General features: G+C 36.4%; 1 protein-coding gene across 1 annotated transcript; it reads right to left on the bottom strand.

Annotated features, from left to right (window-relative positions):
- Window positions 1-15,709: 15,709 nt before the first annotated feature.
- Window positions 15,710-16,820, bottom strand: LOC112192166. Its single transcript, XM_040517075.1, has 4 exons — window positions 16,638-16,820; window positions 16,461-16,508; window positions 16,083-16,229; window positions 15,710-15,741 (listed from the first exon to the last, which is right to left on the bottom strand). Exons 1-4 carry the CDS (start codon window positions 16,807-16,809, stop codon window positions 15,710-15,712), a joined length of 399 nt encoding a protein of 132 aa, XP_040373009.1. The 5' UTR covers window positions 16,810-16,820.
- Window positions 16,821-18,960: the final 2,140 nt, after the last annotated feature.

Genomic DNA, 18,960 nt, shown 5'->3' on the forward strand with positions numbered 1-18,960 from the left:
TGGAATTATGAAATAATTTTCGGAAATCCTCTATTTATACTAAAACTGAAACTTTTCCCGAAAGCCATAACTTCCTCATACAAAATCTGATTGACTCATACCACATGTCCACGAACTCGTATCGACGTGCTCTACAACTTTCGTGAAGGAAGATTTTGGAGAATCTCAACGTATCAAAAGTCAATCTTGAAACCCCCTCTAAATCCATACTTTTCGAATACATACTCGCCCCAAAACATTTCCGCTCCATCCACGAGCCATGAAACCATCCAATAACCATAAATTAGATTCCGGAAAATCCTCGGAAAATAAATACTAATTTCCTGGGCATCACATCTATCCCTCCAGGGAGATGATGGATTCGGACCCATCACACACTAGGAATGCCGCCAACACTGGCCTGCGTCCACTATCCCCATCCCAAAATGATAAGTGTTTTGGAAGGTTTTGCTAATATTGGGTATCCCTTTGACACACACAAAGGTCATTCCCAAACTGGTTAAGTGTTCACCATAGGTAAAGACTGTGATATCTTGGAGGTCTACAGAATAGACCCTAGTCGCTATATCTTCGAACAATGCAGAGATTATTGCTCTTCACAAAAAGGTTCATGAATGTATATGGATTGGATCCATAATTACGCATGTTTGAACAATTATGGTTTGAAGTCTACCACAGATGAGCCTACAAGAATTTAGGATAATGCTACTTGTTTTGAACAAATGAAGCAAGGCTACATCAAAAACGACAACACCAAGCATAATCAGCAACAACAGACTCTCCTCAAGATCAAAGTGAACTAGGTTCAATCTGAGGATAGTGTGGCAGGCTTGCTCACTAAGTCATTGCCTAAATTCCACTTTCGAGAAACATGTTGGTAGCATCGTTTGCGGAAGTTATCCGAACTCCCATGACCGTAGTCATCAGTGTGAGATGCAGACATCAGGGGGAGATGTCTACATGTATGGTCTCGAAACGTGAAGGGTGTGTTGTGCTCTTTTTCTCCTTCAACCAAGGTTATTTTTGTCCCACAAGGTTTTTGTTAATGAGGCAATGAGAGGAGCACCACGTTTGGGCGACACAAGGGGAGTGTTCAAGTAAATCCAGAATATGTGACTGGCCCAAACTCGAGGTTACTTGCTCTAGTTGAAATAGGGTTTATATTAGAGATATTCTCGGAGAATCTTAGGAGATATCCAATAAATGTACGATTATATTTCCATGTGCAACTCTATCTCTATGCTTATAATCCTCTTTATAAAGAGAGGCCCCTATTATCAATGAAAGCACGACTCAATTCTCTACCAATTTCAGTTTTCCTTAAATAGAGCATTAGTTTTTTTTTTTGTTCAATTTCTCTCTTTGTCCTTTTTTTTTTTTATATAAGTTGACAAAGTCTATTGACACTTGAAATAAGATTTCTAAATATCAAATTTGAAAATCCAACTAAGAAAAGTGTTCAAGTATATCTAAAATATTGTGTGTCTGGCCCAAACTCTAGTTACTTGTCTGAGTTGTAATAGGGTTAATTTTAGAGATATTCTCGGAGATATCTTCATAGATATCCAATCATTATACGATTATGTTTTCTTGTACGACTCTGATTCTATGCTTGTAATCCTCTATATAAAGACGCCCTATTATCAATGACAGACACAACAATTCTCTCCCAATTTTGATTCCCTTAAACACGTTATCAGCATTGTTAATGTTTAAAGTTCAGCAGTAGCTAAATCTCTATTAACGCTGGTCCGATCGGCGGACCGCTATCAAGGATACTCAGAGTTCCCGCTACCTATCAAGCAAAATACAGGGGGCGTCAGAGGGAGACCGCGTTGGGCGGTCTTCTCTTCTCCGATGCCTAAGTTAGTCAATGTATTTATGTTGACAAAGTAACAGTAGGTAAGTATTAATTGCGCAATCAATGAGGAGAGAGGAGATAACCTTTTATAGGTGAGGAGGGAACTGATCTTCTCCATGTTTTCGATGTGGGACTGATGTGCTTCAATCCCCAGCTTCTGAAGCTACTGATGCCAAATTGGCGTGGTGCGTGGTGGCGCGTCAGTAGCGATATGGAGGTGAGCCAGGGCTCAAGCGATAGCCTGTTTGGCTGTGTTTCTGTGGGTCACTCCTTTGGCGGGAGTTGTTACCGCTAGTGGTAGCATGAGCATGGCTCATTATACTTAATTATGCTTGTGAATGCCTATGTAAGTACAAGTCCCCCAAGCCCCTAGTCAAGGAGGGTAATCTTGGTTGGGGAGTTGCCTAGCGGTTCGAAGCGTTGCTTCCGCCAGTCTTGCAAAGCATAATTAGCATCAGTGCGTTGTCAACCATGGATTTACTGAGCAAAGGCTTCATACCCTTCCTGGAGGGCCCCTGCTAGGCCCCCTAGGGAGTCCCCCACTCCCCGGCTAAGATAGACCTCCGTTTGGCCGGCGTATTGTTTGTTGAGGGGAGTTGCGTTGAGCAGTGGGTGTTGGGTAGTGAACCCAATCTGTGATACCCAACTGGCGGGGGTCAACGTGCCTGATTAGGGCTGTCAGAGACTGTTGACGCATCCCCCTACCTGTCCCGGAGGATAATGTTTTGATTGCAACGCCGCGTTGCGGTCTTTGTCAAAGTGAGGCGTTGCCTCGGGAATCGCCGCTGGCGGAAGTCCCTCCACTGATGATACATGGCCGGAATTGTCACTAGGACCTGCCTGGCGGTAGCCTGGTGCATGGAGCTGTGGTCAGCGACGACTATCTTCCCAGGTGTTGAGGGAGGAGTCTTGCTTGCCAGATGGAATGGGAGAAGTTCCGCTAGCAGAGTTGCGCTTAGCGGAGACTATCTCGCTTGCAAGATGGAAAGGGAGAAGTTCTGCTAGCGGAGACTATCTCGCTTGCAAGATGGAAAGGGAGAAGTTTCGCTAGCGGAGTTGCGCCTAGCAGAGACTATCTCGCTTGCAAGATGGAAAGGGAGAAGTTCCGCTAGCGGAGTTGCGCCTAGCAGAGACTATCTCGCTTGCAAAATGGAAAGGGAGAAGTTCCGCTAGCGGAGTTGCGCCTAGGGGAGACTATCTCACTTGCAAGATGGAAAGGGAGAAGTTCTGCTAGCGGAGTTGCGCTTAGCGGAGATCGCTTGCAAGATGGAAAGGGAGAAGTTCCGCTAGCGGAGTTACTCTTAGCGGAGAGTATCTCGCCAAGTGTTCCGATGATTGATTTTCTTTTTTTTTTATAGCTATCTTAGATAGACACTTCACGTGATGGTGCCTGACACGTGGCGTGCATGTATTGGATTAGCGTGTGCGATAACGTTTCTTCAGCACGCCCGTCACCTCGTCATTAATGCGAGTAATTATTGATTTTGTAACCGAGGCAATCTGGAGAGTAAGTGCACCTGTGGGGCACGTGTACAGTTGTGGTGCGATGTCGTTTATCAGCGGATGGCCAAGATTAACTTGATGTGGACATAAAATGAGGGGAAATCTGTAGGTTTGACACTTTGTAACCTTTGCTTGTTATCGTCGTCTTCAAGCTTGGCCCTGTGTTCTGAGAAGTAGACTGCCAGTACTTCGTGAAGTGTCGATCGTCGAAGCACGAAAGTTATCTGAAGCAGAGACACACCTTTGATTTCGCCACAACCTTCATCTTTAAGGTTGGTACCCCGAATCTCACCCCTGTTCCATTGAATTTGTGTTTGGTTTCGTCGATTTTTTTTTTTGGGTTTTCGATTTGGGGTGCTCTATTCTTTTTGACATGGTATGAGGGTGTGAGGTGGGTTATGGGGGTGATTTTTGGTATTTGATAGCAGGATGGGGTTTTAGGGATTTCCTAGATGGTCGAATCTAGGCTGACTGTACGAATGTGTTGTGTTCTTGTTTTGGTAGTTTCTGGGAAATTGTTCTTGATGTTCTAGGGCACAACTGACATAGGGATAGCCTAGATCTTGTATGCACTGACTGGCTTTGGGTTTTAGGGATTGGGATGGCTAGCGTCGTAGAGATTTCGAGCAGTGAGGATTCCGGGTCTGACGTGTCGCTCAACGTGACGGATAGGGTGTTTATTGACTCGTTGCGTCCGTCTACCCCTGCAGGAATCTCACTGTCCGAACCGCTAGACATCGTGCCGCTACAGACCATACCTCGGGAAGTTGGCATGGGTGGCGCTGGTCACCCCGAGAGTTCTAGGGTGAGAGAGGATGTCGCCGCTCGTGACAGGCGGGAGGAGAAGCTGGCGAGCAACAGTGCTGCGATCGGTTCCGGTGGTGGGATGAAGGAGACTGGTGGGGAAGAAGTTGAGTCTGCGTGGGTTCTTAGTAACGGCACAACAGTCGATGAGGCTGGAGGACCGATGACGGTGGATGCCGTCGACCGTGTGAAGCGGGTGTTCCGCCTGCCGGGTGTGGTGAAGCTGCCACCCAACCTTATTCTACGTTACAGCTAATGACTGGGTACAAGCCTGATATCTTGCACTTATGCATCTTTGGGTGTGCCATTTATGTGCCTATTACGCAGCCACAGAATACTAAGATGGTCCCCAGAGACGACTAGGCATATATGTTGGATATGAGGCTCCAACCATCGTCCGCTACTTGGAACCCTTGACAGGCAATCTCTTTACCACTAGATTTACATATTGTCACTTTGATAAGATAGTCTTCCAGGCATTAGGGGGAGACAAGAACACAAATGTTCAGCAGGAACAACAGGAATTGTCGTGGTCTGTCCTTACTATGTCTCATCTCGATCCCCGTACCGCACAGTCCAAACTTGAAGTGCGAAGAATTATCGAGCTTCAGAGCATAGCAAATACTCTGCCTGATACGTTTTCTGATACTACTAAAGTGACAATATCACATATACCTACTGCAAATGTGCCCGCAAGAATTGACATCCCAAATATTGGACATAACGCCGCTCCTGAGGTACCAGGAGATGGCGTCACTGCCAAAATTGATAGTGATGTGGCGTCTACGGTCACAGGTCCCACGAGAAAGAGCAGTAGACCAGTTGGTTTGAAGGATACTCCCCCTAGAAAGAGAGCGAATGAGGCTTAAACAAATCCTTTAATCATCGACACTCAAAATCCATCCCATGAGAATGTTTCAGATTGTGGTTATGTCCAAGAGACATCATTGGGGGACACCTCAATGTTAGAACATATCCCTGAGAACGGCGAGATATCTACGAATTACACTAGTGTATATGGGACGTGAGAAAGAAACTCCATCATCATTGATGATGTATTCGCGTATTCAATAGATAGTGAGATTATTGAGACCGATGACATCGAACCACGTTCAATTGATGAATGTCAACATAGAGCTGATTGGCCAAAGTGGAAAGAAGTGATCCAGGCAGTACTTGATTCTCTAGTAAAAAGAAAGGTATTTAGGCCAGTTGGCCATAAATGGGTATTCGTTAGAAAGCGTAATGAGATAAATGAGATTGTAAGATACAAAACTCACCTTGTGGTGCAAGACTTCTCACAATGCCCTGGAATCAACTACGAAGAGACCTATTTTCCTGTAATGGACGTCATTACATTCAGCTACCTTGTCAGTTTGGTAGTTTCTGAAAAACTAAACATGCTGCTCATGGATGTTATTACTGCATATCTATATGGGGATCTAGATACAGAGATATACATGAAGGTCTCAGATGGACTTCTGTTACCCAAGTCAAGTGGCTCTAAACCACGGAGCTTGTTTGTAATAAAGTTGAAACGCTCACTATATGGATTGAAGCAATTCGGACGGATGTGGTATAACCGTCTAAGTGAATACTTGACTGGGAAGGGATATATTAACAATGAACTATGCCTATGTGTTTTCATAAAGAGAACAACTTTCGGATTTGCTATAGTAGCGGTTTATGTTGATGACATAAATATAACTGGCACCCTTAAAGAGTTAAGAGAAACCACTGAGTACTTGATATCCGAGTTTGATATGAAGGACCTTGAGAAAACACGATTTCGTCTCGGTTTGGAACTTTAGCACCGTGAAGTTGGTATCCTGATTCATCAATCAACTTATACCCAAAAGATGCTTAGGCGTTTCAATACTAACAAAGTTAAGGCTTCAACCACCCCAATGGTCGTTCGTAGTCTTGATCTAAAGAATGATCCATTCCGTCCAAATGATGACTACGAAAATGTGCTAGAGGCATATGTGCCCTACTTAAGTGCAAGAGGCGCATTATTGTACTTAGCTTAATGCACAAAACCAGACATCTCATTTGTCGTGAACTTGTTAGCTAGATATAGCTCTGCACCAACACGACGCCATTGGACCAATGTTAAAGATATCTTTCGATCAAGGTTCTAAAAATAGGGCTAAGCGGCTCCTAGGCTCTAGGCGTGGAGGAGACATTCCGATTTCGGCCAAATCGTTTGCCTTAGGCGCCGGGCTATAGGGAGTCTTCCTAGGCAGTTCCCGACTGGGGTTGGGCGCTAAGCACTGAAGCCCTCCTTTTTTCTTTTTTTTAATCGTCGTTGAATATCAAGACAACCTTCTCGGCTCCTCCTTGACGCCAGCGGGCCAGTGGCACAATGGCACTCCTCCTCAGCATTGATGGGCGACGGCAGCGGCATGGTCTCTCTATCTCCCTCACTCAGAGTCTCACTCTCTTGTTCCCTCGGTCCTTTCCAATCTCTGCTCAACATCTCTGCTTGTAATTTCAAACTTGTAAGTCTCCCAATCTAAAATTTGATCTGTTTCAAAATTAAGTAACTCAAAACTTTGATTAGTTTCACACTTTCACTGTTCAAGATCTGAATTTGGGTGTTTTTTTTTTTTTGTAGCAAAGGCTCGAACTTGAAATTGCTATGTTTGGAGTTCCTCTGAGCCTCTTTCTGCTTCAATTTGCTGGGTTGCAGCAAAGTCTCAGCTTCAATTGGTTTTGACACGAATTGCATCTGTTAATTTAATAATTGTTGAATTGTATTTAACTATTTGTCTATTTGACTTTGCTTGCTTAGTTAATTGGTTCTCAGTAATTTAGTTCTTTAACTTCTTAATGATTGTTAATTACTTAATTATTAAAATGTACGATTGTTAACTAGAAAAATTGCCCGCACGTTGCTGCGGGACTTACTATTATTACAAATAAATCCGCTTGTATAGACAAATAACTGCATTTAAGAGCGTATAACAATCATCAATTTCTGTCATTTTAAGTGATCTAACAACTAAAAATAATCAAATGAAGTTTTCAGTTTCAAACAAATCTTTCACGTTCATTTAACCTTCGTGTTTTGTATAATGGAAGTTCCGTCCCTCTAGCCATGGAGTATGCAAGATTTGAAGAATGTTTGAAGCTTATATATCAAGTTTCCCTTCCCAATTTCCTCAGTTGTCCAAGAACTCAGCACTTCTGCTAGCAGCAGGAAAAAAAAAGGACTCTTTTAGTAACAACCTTGTATTCATCAATGATGCAGCATATCTTGAAAATAATTTCATATTTAATCATGTGTGTTTTTACCTTATAGTGTGAGAAGTCATCAGTGCAACCAAGTTTCATGAACTTCATGACTGATTCCTTTGTTTAGAAGTTATCAGCAAACCAAGACCTGGAATCACAGATGATTCATTTATGCATCCTTCCCCATCCAGATTTGAAGTTGATGTGCACTTCCTCAGTTGTTATGCACTGTAAAAGAAAGATTTGCTCACATATGTATACAATGACACAATTGCAGTCATTGGTATTGTGAAGCAGATGATTTCCAGCATATATAACTGGCCAGTCTATGAAGCATATATCAGCTGACACGTGTTCCATGGATCAACCAAGGAAAGAGAGTTGATTGGGCATACCTAAACAAACTCTGATAGAAGCAAATCTTCCCATTGCTTGTTAATATGGAGGATGAAGCAATATGAGAATCTAGATGAAGTGCAAGCCGATCAAGTTTGACACACTGGAAAACATATGGGGAAATATATCATGAATTTCTACATAGTATGGATGCAGGGATCAATATATTGAAGAAGATAAGGTATTCATAAAGACGCTGCAGAAATCATGCAATTGCCAATAGCGAATGCAATTCGATAACAGTATCAAGTCCCCTGCTTGTGATCAGATTACCATCAATTACTACTTTGGTGTTGTTCACCAACTCATTTCTTTTGATAGATGAGTAACAACATAAGAAACTAAAGTTAGTAACAACGGAAACTATACCAGCGTAGTATTCAGATAAGCTTTTGGATAAAGTTCACTTTACTGTGGACATGATATCAACATTTTCACGTAGCGAGTTGGTCTCTATTTTTTCTGAAATATTTTCATGATTAACTGAATGTATTTTACCCTCTCTGATTTATAATGTGTTGCATTATTTGGTACCTTTCCCAAAAAAAACTGAAGTGCTGCCACTTACATACAGGATTGCAGATAAATGAGCTCAATTTGAGAAAATATATTACCTTAACAACAGAAGCTCCTGTAACAAACTTCTTCCTAACTTCTCTGAAGCATTATTAAGCTTGACACCTGAAATGTAATCTACAAAAAGTCTGAGTAAGATCAATCTTTCTGTTTGGTGCCTAACAATTAAATATATATATATAGTAAGATCTATAAAAAGTCTGATAGTTGTATCATTCATTTCTGCTAAAAAGAAGTTTTATTTCTATTACAAACAAACTTCAGAATTGTCGGAAATTAGTAAATTGGAGTATTTCATAAGTATTTCAGGTTTGGCATAGAGGAGGTACCAGATTACCTTCCTTACTTTTACTCTGGTATGAAAGGAGGTCCAAGTTCAATTGCTTGAGATTCCCAAACGTTGGCAAAGTTAGGAATGTTTTCTGCACATAAAGATTTAATTATGAAAGTTAAAAGGCATCAAAACATCAATTTTGCGCATTGGTATCTTAAGTCGAAATATCAATAACCAAAAGATCAATTACTCTGAAACCATTAAGTCCAAAGTTCATTAGAAAACAGAGAATATAACGTATTGGGATAGAAATGATATGATTAGTATAATCGATAGTTTGTTGAGCAAGATTATCAGAAATTCTGCAGCATAAATAATTTCTATTTGCTAATCCTCATTTTCCAAGTATTTGATGATGAAGTGTTTTGATGTGGGAATTTCTTTCTTGGTTCATTTGCGCAGCACATCTCTACTTGAAATCCATAGAGTTAAGTTATTTCCTCATGCATATTAAAAAACCAAAAAAGCTAATCCTGTATAAAAAATTTATTGTACCTTTTACACTGCGTGGCTTATTTTCATGTCTACATGCAATGAAGACGGAAGCAGCTGCAACTCAGTCTGGGGTCCTAAATTTGAGAGGTTTCTGATCAGTCATCTTCTTATATATGTCATTCGTTGGATCATAGTGAAATAAATCCGTGAGTGAGATAACATATTCCTTATATACAAACATGATGATAAGTTTGTAATCTGCGGAACTGATTACAGACATGCAAAATCAGAACCAATTAAATTCCAATCGAACGAACACACCTACATTTTCTCAATCCTGAATATCTACTTTTTCTCTCTTTTCTCTGCCTCTCTCTGTTTCTCTCTTTGCAGAGAATATGGTAATCCAAATCATCACTTTCACTTGCAACGTCAAATGGCTAGAAATACACTAACCTTGGAACAAAGTGCTTCAAGTCTAAAATTTCTATGTTTACTATATACAACTTTTCAGTCTGAACTATATTAAAAAAAAACAATAATCTCCATTTTCATTAGCAGAGTCTAACCTTTGAGGATTAAAACGCAGCATACCAAAAATATGAGATTAAACTTTCAATGATAAACCAAATACAATCAATAAGCTATATACTTGTTTATAACTATCTTATTTCTCAAAACTCAGGATACCAAAAATATAAAACTATACTTCCAATGATAAATCACATACAATAAGAACGAAAGCTCATACCTGATCACCTTCACGGTAGAGACAACAGTACCGAATCAACAAAGCAACAACAGCTAAATATTCCAGTCAACAATATTGAGAATTGGGGAAGACTCAAAACTGATAGTTTTGGAGCTGTTTAACAATGAAAATATCAAAGGTTAGGCTCGAATGCAATAATATAGTATCAGTTAAGATCGATGATTTGATAGAAGAAATTGGTTTAGATGAAACCCGAATCTTACCAAGCCTTTTCCGATCTTGATTGTGACGGAGGAGGTTGATGTCGGCTGAAGATAGGTCTCGATATTGACAGAGGCTTCTCGAATGATAATGGCGGTGGAGATATCTCTTATATATTGAATAGTTCAGGGCAAAAATCTAATCCTAGATTCCATTCCCTTAGAGTACTGTTTGTCTGATTGTAAACTCTAGAATCCTTCCCAACCTTCAAGCTCTTTCAACTGTATGGGCTTATTGCCAGATTTTCTTCTAGGCTCAACTATTTGTTTAGCAGACATTCTGGTAGGTTTCAAATAATGCTTTCTCTCACTTGTGAATCATGATTTCATGCTGGGCTGTTTATTTTGCTTGTTTTTATTTCACGTATGAATGGTGAATAATGAGCCAAAAGATGATTTGAAGGTGACAGTATTTATTTTAGTACAGAAACATTAATATGTACGCAAATGTATAATGTGACATATTATTGCATTTACAAATGTTGTAATACGTCTTTATAAACTATATTCTTAGTGTATTTATTTGGTATCTCATTATTGTTATTTATTACAATTTTTAATCCATTTTTTGATGTAACTCGTGAAAGCGCTACATATAATTGTCCATGTGTAAAAATAGGTTCTGGTAAATATATCCCAACTTGATTTAGTGATTGACCTTGACTTTTATTGATAGTCATAGCATAACATGGTCTTATTGGAAATTGTTGCCTTTTAAAAATAAACGGCCATTTGTTTTCAGATGTAGTAAGAACAATTCTAGGTATAAAAAAATTTTGGCCTACGTTGTTTCCTGTTAATATTTTTGCTTCTATTAATCGATCAAATAATTTTGTAATTATCAATCTTGTACCATTGCATAAACCACTTGTTTGATTTAAATTTCTTAATAGCATAATAGGCATTCCAATTTTTAAAATTAATTCATGTCATGGTAATCCATTAAATTCTAGTTTATTTAAAAATTCTATTGGATATAAAAGATTTATGTTTTCATTATTTCCAGAATTTAATAAGATGTTATCAGCGCTTAAATAAGTTGTTTTATCGCCTGGTAATAAATTAATAGCATAGTTATTTATATCATGAACTGTAACATTTCGAGGTGTAATAATTGCACGCTCTTTTAGGTAGTTAAAATTGTTGTAATTACTACAAAAATTTGGATAAGTTGCAAGAAAAATTGCTTCTATTGGATTTCTATACGTATGAATAAGTATATCATTTGGAATTTCAACCCAGGATGCATCTTGATCATATGGATCTTTTATCGAAGATATACAACCATCTCCTATCTGTAATAGTCAGTTTGCAAAACTTGAAATATTCATTTTTTCTTCATCACTTAAATTCTTTTTTGATAATCTCATATTTTCTGTTAAATGAAATATTTTAAATGACGACCAAAGGTATGAACTATTTAATGAAGCTTCAATTATTTGCTCTTTAGTTCCTCCTATAACAACAGGTAAAATTTGTCTAAAATCCCCGCCTAATAATATTTTTACCACCAAATGGTTTGTTAGCTTGTATATCATTTGGATCACATAGAATATCACGTAAAGATTTGTCTAATGCTTCAAAACAATATTTATTAGACATTGGAGCTTCATCCCAAATAATTAAATCTGTTTTACTAATTAATTTTGCAAGATGAGTGCCCTTATTTATTGGACATATTGATAGATTATTGATTGTCAAAGGTATTTTAAATCGAGAATGAGCAGTTCGACCATTTGGAAGTAATAATGAGGCAATTCCTGATGAAGCAACAGCTAAAACAATTTTTCCTTCAGATCTTAATTTACTTATTATTGTATGCCATAAAAATGTTTTACCAGTTCCTCCATGACCATGAACAAAAAATGCATTACATGTTTTTTCTTCAATTCCTTTAATAACTTCATCATAAACAATTTTTTGACATGTATTTAATTGAGTTACTAAATTTGTATGTTCACGTTTTAATTGAAGACAATCATAATTTAATTCTTCTGTTAACAATCTATTATTCAAATCTAACATTTTATTTATATCAGGCATTGGTAGCCGATGATCTTTTAATGAACTTGATAATTTGTTAAATATTTGTTCTAGTTCATATAATAATCTGTTTTTCAACTCTGATTCAGATAAAATCAAGTTTGGATTTTGAAGTTCGATTCTAGCATTATGTAAAATATCATCAGACATATTTAACCAATATGAATCTAATAATTGTTTGGGATTTGCAACATCACAAAATAGAATTATTGTAGTAAAAAGTTGTCGAATTTCAGAAGCCGTTCCAGTGTATAATGAATCGCTTAATGCTTCAATCCATTCTTTGCCATCACCTAATAAACCTAAAACTTGGCAAGCTTCTTGATAAGTATCATATGTAATACCATTAACGGTTTTTATTGAATCATAATCACGACAACCTTTTTGAATATTTAGTAACATTCTCATATAATATAATTCACCTAATACAGGTTGTACATTTGCTATTCGACCAACAGTTTGATATTGTTTTCGTGGTGTCCAACATTTGTTTCGATTATCCCAAACAAATTTAGTTAGAAATTCTGAGTAAGTTAATTCAGCTGCTTCTGGAAAAGTTGAATTTGCTTTGAACCAACTAGTAAGCGTAGTATCTTCTGCACTTTTTTCTTTGATTATTGATTCAGTGGATTGAAATTCATTAAAAATGACATTTTGTTCTAAAGGCATATGAATATGTAAATGTTGAACAGCAGGATGTCAAGAGTGAATTGAATATTCAAATAGTCTCCAAACAGACTCATGAGGAGTTAAATATCGGCAATTAAGATAAGTTGTAATTTCATCATTCATATCTTCATACAATAAAACTAGAGCTCGATCTGGACCTTTATTAATATATTTAAATAAATCTTTAATTAACATTGATTGAGAACATGATTCAACATTAATATAAGCATTATATCGTAATAATAAGTTTGGATTATAAGGAACAACAAAATTATTTCCAATATGTACATTATTTTTTATTACGAATTTTGTATCATCATTACGACGTTTATATATTGAAGGTGTATTTGTTTCAAATATAGTATTTAGGCAGTATGCTTTTGGAAAAAATTTGGAACATTTTCCATTCCGCATGCAAGGAGATTTTGAATTTAATTGTCCGCAAGGTCCATGAATCATAAACTCACTAACAATTTTAAAAACTCTGAATCAATATTTTTATTTGGTAATTCTACTGAAATGATAGAATCTATATCAGCTGCTGTATAACATTTGTAATTTTTTTTTAACCAAAATAGCATATGAGCGTGAGGAAGGCCTCTTTTTTGAAATTCTATTGTATGAACATATGCATCAATTTCTCCGAATGGTTCTCCAGATTTAATATAATTAATCATATCTTGTAATTTTATTTTAAACATTCTTGAGATTATGTCAGGTCTATCTTCAGCTCTATATTTAGGTTTTTGGTTTAGATATCTCTCTATTTCTGGCCATTTGACGTTGCAAGTGAAAGTGATGAATAAATCTGGATTACCATATTGTCTGCAAATTGCCATCGCATCTTGATAATTATTAATCATATCTCTAGGACTTCCTGTATGAGAACTGGGTAATATAATTTTTTTTCCTAAATCATGACTATTATTAATTCCAGCTGAAGCTGCAGTATAAAGCTCTTTTAAAATTTCACTTCGAATATTTTTTTGATTCCTTCTAATCCAATCTAATCGACTTTCTTCAACAGTTGCATAAGCATCAACTAAAAATTGTTGAAATAGTCGTCCACCTTTCAATAAAGTATTTCTTTCATTATTTCTATCTTGAATTTGATATGTAATGTAAGCTCGCATCGATATGTTTTGACTTCTTTCTGTAGAATTTCCTTTGATTCGCTGCATTGGTAAATTTATTTTATATCCATCTTTACCATAAGGAAAAAGTATTGGGTATTGTAATGCCATATATTTTGGATGTATTTTAGAAACACGTTGTAAATTTCCACTATTTGATTCAATAATTATATCTCTATTGGAATTATGTTCTCCAATATCACCACCTATTAAACCACCAATTTCTTCACTTATTGGTGCTTCATATTGTTTACTATCAGTAGGTTCACGATTAAGTATTGTCATATTTAACGAAGGTAAAGAACGATTTTCAAATTTATCTCTAATTGTTCGAAATTCTTTTAGCAATTCATTAATTTCGTCAAACATTTTTATAAGTCCTTCAACAATATCTAATTTGATATTTGTATTCGTATGAGTAGGATCAATAGCATTAAGACGACTTAAAACTTCATTTTTTGTATCATATATGTATAATTGAGCGTACTTAGGACTTTCCCCATCAGAAGGTAATAAAGAACCCATTAAATGATGTACTTGACCGTTAATTTTAAAAACATAAGGACCTGATCCAGTATTTATTTTTTGATCAATTGTTGCTCCCATTGATGTAAAAGAAAACATCGAGTTGTAAATCCTGATATTCTCTCTAAAAAGTCTTGTTTCAGAACTACAATTCGGATCCAATAATCTTTCAAGAAATTCTGGTGTTGATTTTGAGGGTTCAAGCTTGATTTGACCTTTTTTGCAACAATTTGTATAGATTAGAGGCGCACTTGAGGACGATTGTTTATTCGCTTCTCCAAACCAGAAACATGTGTTGCAATAATTACATGTGTGGATATCATCTCCTGAATCCTCATATTTGATTGTAGATCCTGCAATCACAGTTGCACAATTTTGTCAATAATTTATTCAACTGTTGTTCGGAGAAAAGAACAAATGAAATCACACAAAAACAACCTGCTCTACTTCTTTGGTATGAAGCTTGACCAAATAGATGTAAACCTTCACCTGAATATAAAGTTTTGTAAACATCAGTGACATTGTAAACAAAAATGTGTTGCATTATCTAACTTTTGATCAATGAATAAATGCAAAAATCAAACCTCTAATTTCATCAGTTTCTACAAATTCAGAATTGCTGGAGCTTTGTAAAACTTGTGATGTTCCTGCACATAAAAATCAAAATAAATGTATCAAAACCGTTTACATATTATCTGCCATCTTTGATACTAAACTAATTCTCAAAATTGCATACGGTACCTAAATTCTCCAGATTTGAGATTCTATTAGCTGACAAACTTGAATTAGCAATTGCACCTGAGCTTTGTTCCCTAGTTCTGAATCGCTTGGGAGTATGGTTAAATTTGGTAGTGCTATAACTTTTGGAATTCTGCTGATGTTTTAAACATTGATTCTCTTTTGACATCACCAACTGAATGCCTACGAATGGAATTTGACTGATATCAATAACATTGCACTCACACAAAAAACATAAAGTTTCTGCTAAAACCATGCACTCAAATGAACATTTGAAACTTGCTAATGCATACTTACCACGGCTTGATCTGCTAAAATGAACTTTATGTTCTTCACTGCTATCACAAACAGGAATTCCTTGCATTTCTATTTCATCATTATCGTTTTGACAATGACTGTCTTCTAACAATGTTTTTGTTCTTGTCCATTTTGTCTTCGAATATGTGCTTGCATGCAAACAATCAGATTTTGTCTCTAAGTTTCTCAGATTTTATCAAAAAGGCTTCCTTCATTTTCTGTTTTTTGAGAATCAGAGAGAGAATTACAAATACAAAAACCAAAAGTACAACAACAAATAGGGATGTCTACATATTATATTTTTATGCAAAGATAAGAATGATAAAATATAATATACAACACACAGGAAAACCATTTATTTAATGATTACAAAAACATAGTTATCACCTGTTAGCTTATTCCAAGTCTAAACTGGTATCCACATTTATAATAAGCAAAGTGAAGAAACCATATAAAACTGTACAAAAATCTAAATCAAATATAACTGAACTTGAGCAAATAGATAAAAATGATCAAAATGGTTGAGAAAAATATCCGAAACTTGCTAATGCTCACTCACCACGGCTTGATCCGGTAAAAGGACTTTCCTGCTCTTCAGCAGTATCAGAAATAGGAATTGCTTGCATTTCCCTTTCATTATTACGATTTTGACAATAACTGTCTTCTAACAGTCTTTTTGTTCTTGTCCATTTCTTCGGACCCATACCTGTATACAAACAATTATACTTTATAATTCTCCAACGTATGTGTAAACTCAAAGCATTTTATTTCTTAACATTTACTAAAACAGGGTTGTACGTCTCACAGCACTGAAGAACATGAAACAAATCAAAACACATGCATACTTCATTTCCAAATCCAAGCACAAAATCTTGATTACCAAATAGGATCCGCAAAATGTGACAAAAATAATAAACATAAAATTACAGACTCATACCTGAATTCAAACCAGTTAAAAGACTTGACAGGCTATTGTTCCTAAGATCTGTAGAGCAAAGGAAAACCACTTGAACAGGTTGATAATCACATAGATATACAAATCTCTGTATATGATAGCCAAACTGCAAAAACAATTAAAATCAAATTCTTACTGTAAATAATAAAAAGAACAAACCTGATGAGGAACACGACACCAAAATATTAACAAATGATATCCACAGGAACAGTGCCAGCAAACTTGTATGGAAATTTTTTTGCATAAAATCTAAAAAACACAAACAAAACAACACCAAAATTGTAAAGTCAATCAATAGACAATAAAAAATGACTTTAACATAAGCTCTCATAAACAGAATCAGAACGGAAATTGTTCTTACTTTAATAAATTAGTAGATGCCTATTCAGCAAATGAAAAGTATAAAGCAGCAAACAATACAAACATTAAGTTGTTTTTTTTCTTATTGAAAACAGAAAGTAATTACAACCATGAGCGCAAGTATTAAACTGCACCAAATTTACTTGTCTCTATACATATGCATGAAGGAAAACAAAAAACAAAAAAGCTACCGTAAGCAATTCATTTCAATAAATTTGTTCGCATGACATAGTATTCACCTGAGAAATAGAAAAGACCTTTACCAACTAAAATTCCAGAGCTGGTTTCTCTTTAGTATACATACACAATGCTAACCTTGGAACAAACTGCTTCAAGTCTAAAACTTCGATGTTTAGAAGTTTAAAAAAACTGGTGTTGCCAACTTCCTGACTATATACAACTTTTCAGTCTGAACTACATAAAAACAACCCCAAAAAAAAAAACAGTAAAAAACAATAATCTCTACTTTCATTAGCAGAGTCTAACCTTTGAGGATTAAAACGCAGCATACCAAAAACATAAGTTTATACTTTCAATGATAAACCAAATACTTGTTTGTAACTATCTTAATTCTCAAAATCCAAGATACCAAAAATATAAAACCATACTTCCACATACAATAAGAACGAAAGCTCATACCTGATCACCTTCACGGTAGAGACAACAGTACCGAATCAACAAAGCAACAACAGCCAAATATTCCAATCAACAATATTGAGAATTGCAGAAAACAATGAAACAATAGATGAAACCGAAAACCCATAATAACACATTGTGTTTGACCTATCAATTATCATAACAACTTCTCAAAGATATGAACAATCAAACAAACTGCCTCTAGAAGCAGAGAGGGGGAAAAAGAGGGAGAGAAAAAAAAAACACACACACACACACACATTCTATATTTTCTAGATAATATAATAATCGTTATGGAAACCGAGCAAAAACAACTTCCTACATCCTATATTTGAAACAAAAACAACTTCCTACATCCTATATTTGAAATAAGAAGCATTCTGATCCATTCTTCAGTCGTATTCATACATCAGTTGCTAACTATATAGCATATACAACTTATGATGAATCTTTCGCGTCAACACAAACTCACAATGCTATAAACGATAACAAAGATGAGAAAGATTAAAAACAAAACCTGTTCTATTTCTTTTTAACCCAATCCTTTTCCCTTAGAATCTTAAAAAAAGATTGGATCTTGGAACCGATTAAATGTTAAAACCCAGACTACCAAACAAAGCCAAATCGCATACACTAATCTGATCAAAAATCATAAAACAAATCCATGAAATCAAGGAAGCCACCGTTTAATATCAGATAAAATTCAGACACAAATAACACAACGAAAACCACAATATGATATAACCGAAGAACATCCAAATCCTGCCAAGAAAAGAAACCCAACTCTTCTGTTGCTTTTGCTGAAAAGAAAACCACAAAATCCAAACCCAGGTTAATTGAAAACTATTTAGATTGGTTCTTGAACAGGAAAAACCCAAAACGGTGATGTATGATGATGGAAAAGCTAAGAGACCAACAAAAAAGTAAATCAAACAAATTCGAACCCATCGTAGAATACCTGGGATGATCAGTTCACTCAATTTCTGTTCGAATGGAGTATCAACTTCTTCCCGTCTCCCTCTTCTTCAATCTCAAACTCTCTCTCTATCCCTAGGTAGATAGAACGCAGCCTGAAGCTCTCTGTCTCCCTCTCTCTCTCTCTCTCTCTCTCTCTCTCTCTCTCTCTCTCTCTCTCTCTCTCTCTCTCTCTCTCTCTCTCTCTCTCTCTCTCTCTCTCTCACGCTATTTCTCTCTCAAACTGAAGCTCTCTCTTTTTCTCTCTCGCTATCTCTCGATCATTCTAAAGTAATCCCACACACACCACAAAAAAAAAAATGATAAATAAAAAATTCATAGTCGGTGACTCGGTATATTTGGCAGCAATTGTTGTTTCAATAAGCCCAATTGAAGTCCAAATACCAAATAAAAAAACCACCTAGTCCCCGCCTAGCTCTGGACTTCTGGCCGCCTAGCGCCCAACGTTTTTTAGAACCTTGCTTTCGATACCTAAGTGGTACGATTGATATGGGCTTCTTCTATCCCTACA

The sequence above is a fragment of the Rosa chinensis genome, chromosome 3 (assembly GCF_002994745.2).
Source record: "Rosa chinensis cultivar Old Blush chromosome 3, RchiOBHm-V2, whole genome shotgun sequence".
Lineage (NCBI taxonomy): Eukaryota > Viridiplantae > Streptophyta > Magnoliopsida > Rosales > Rosaceae > Rosa > Rosa chinensis.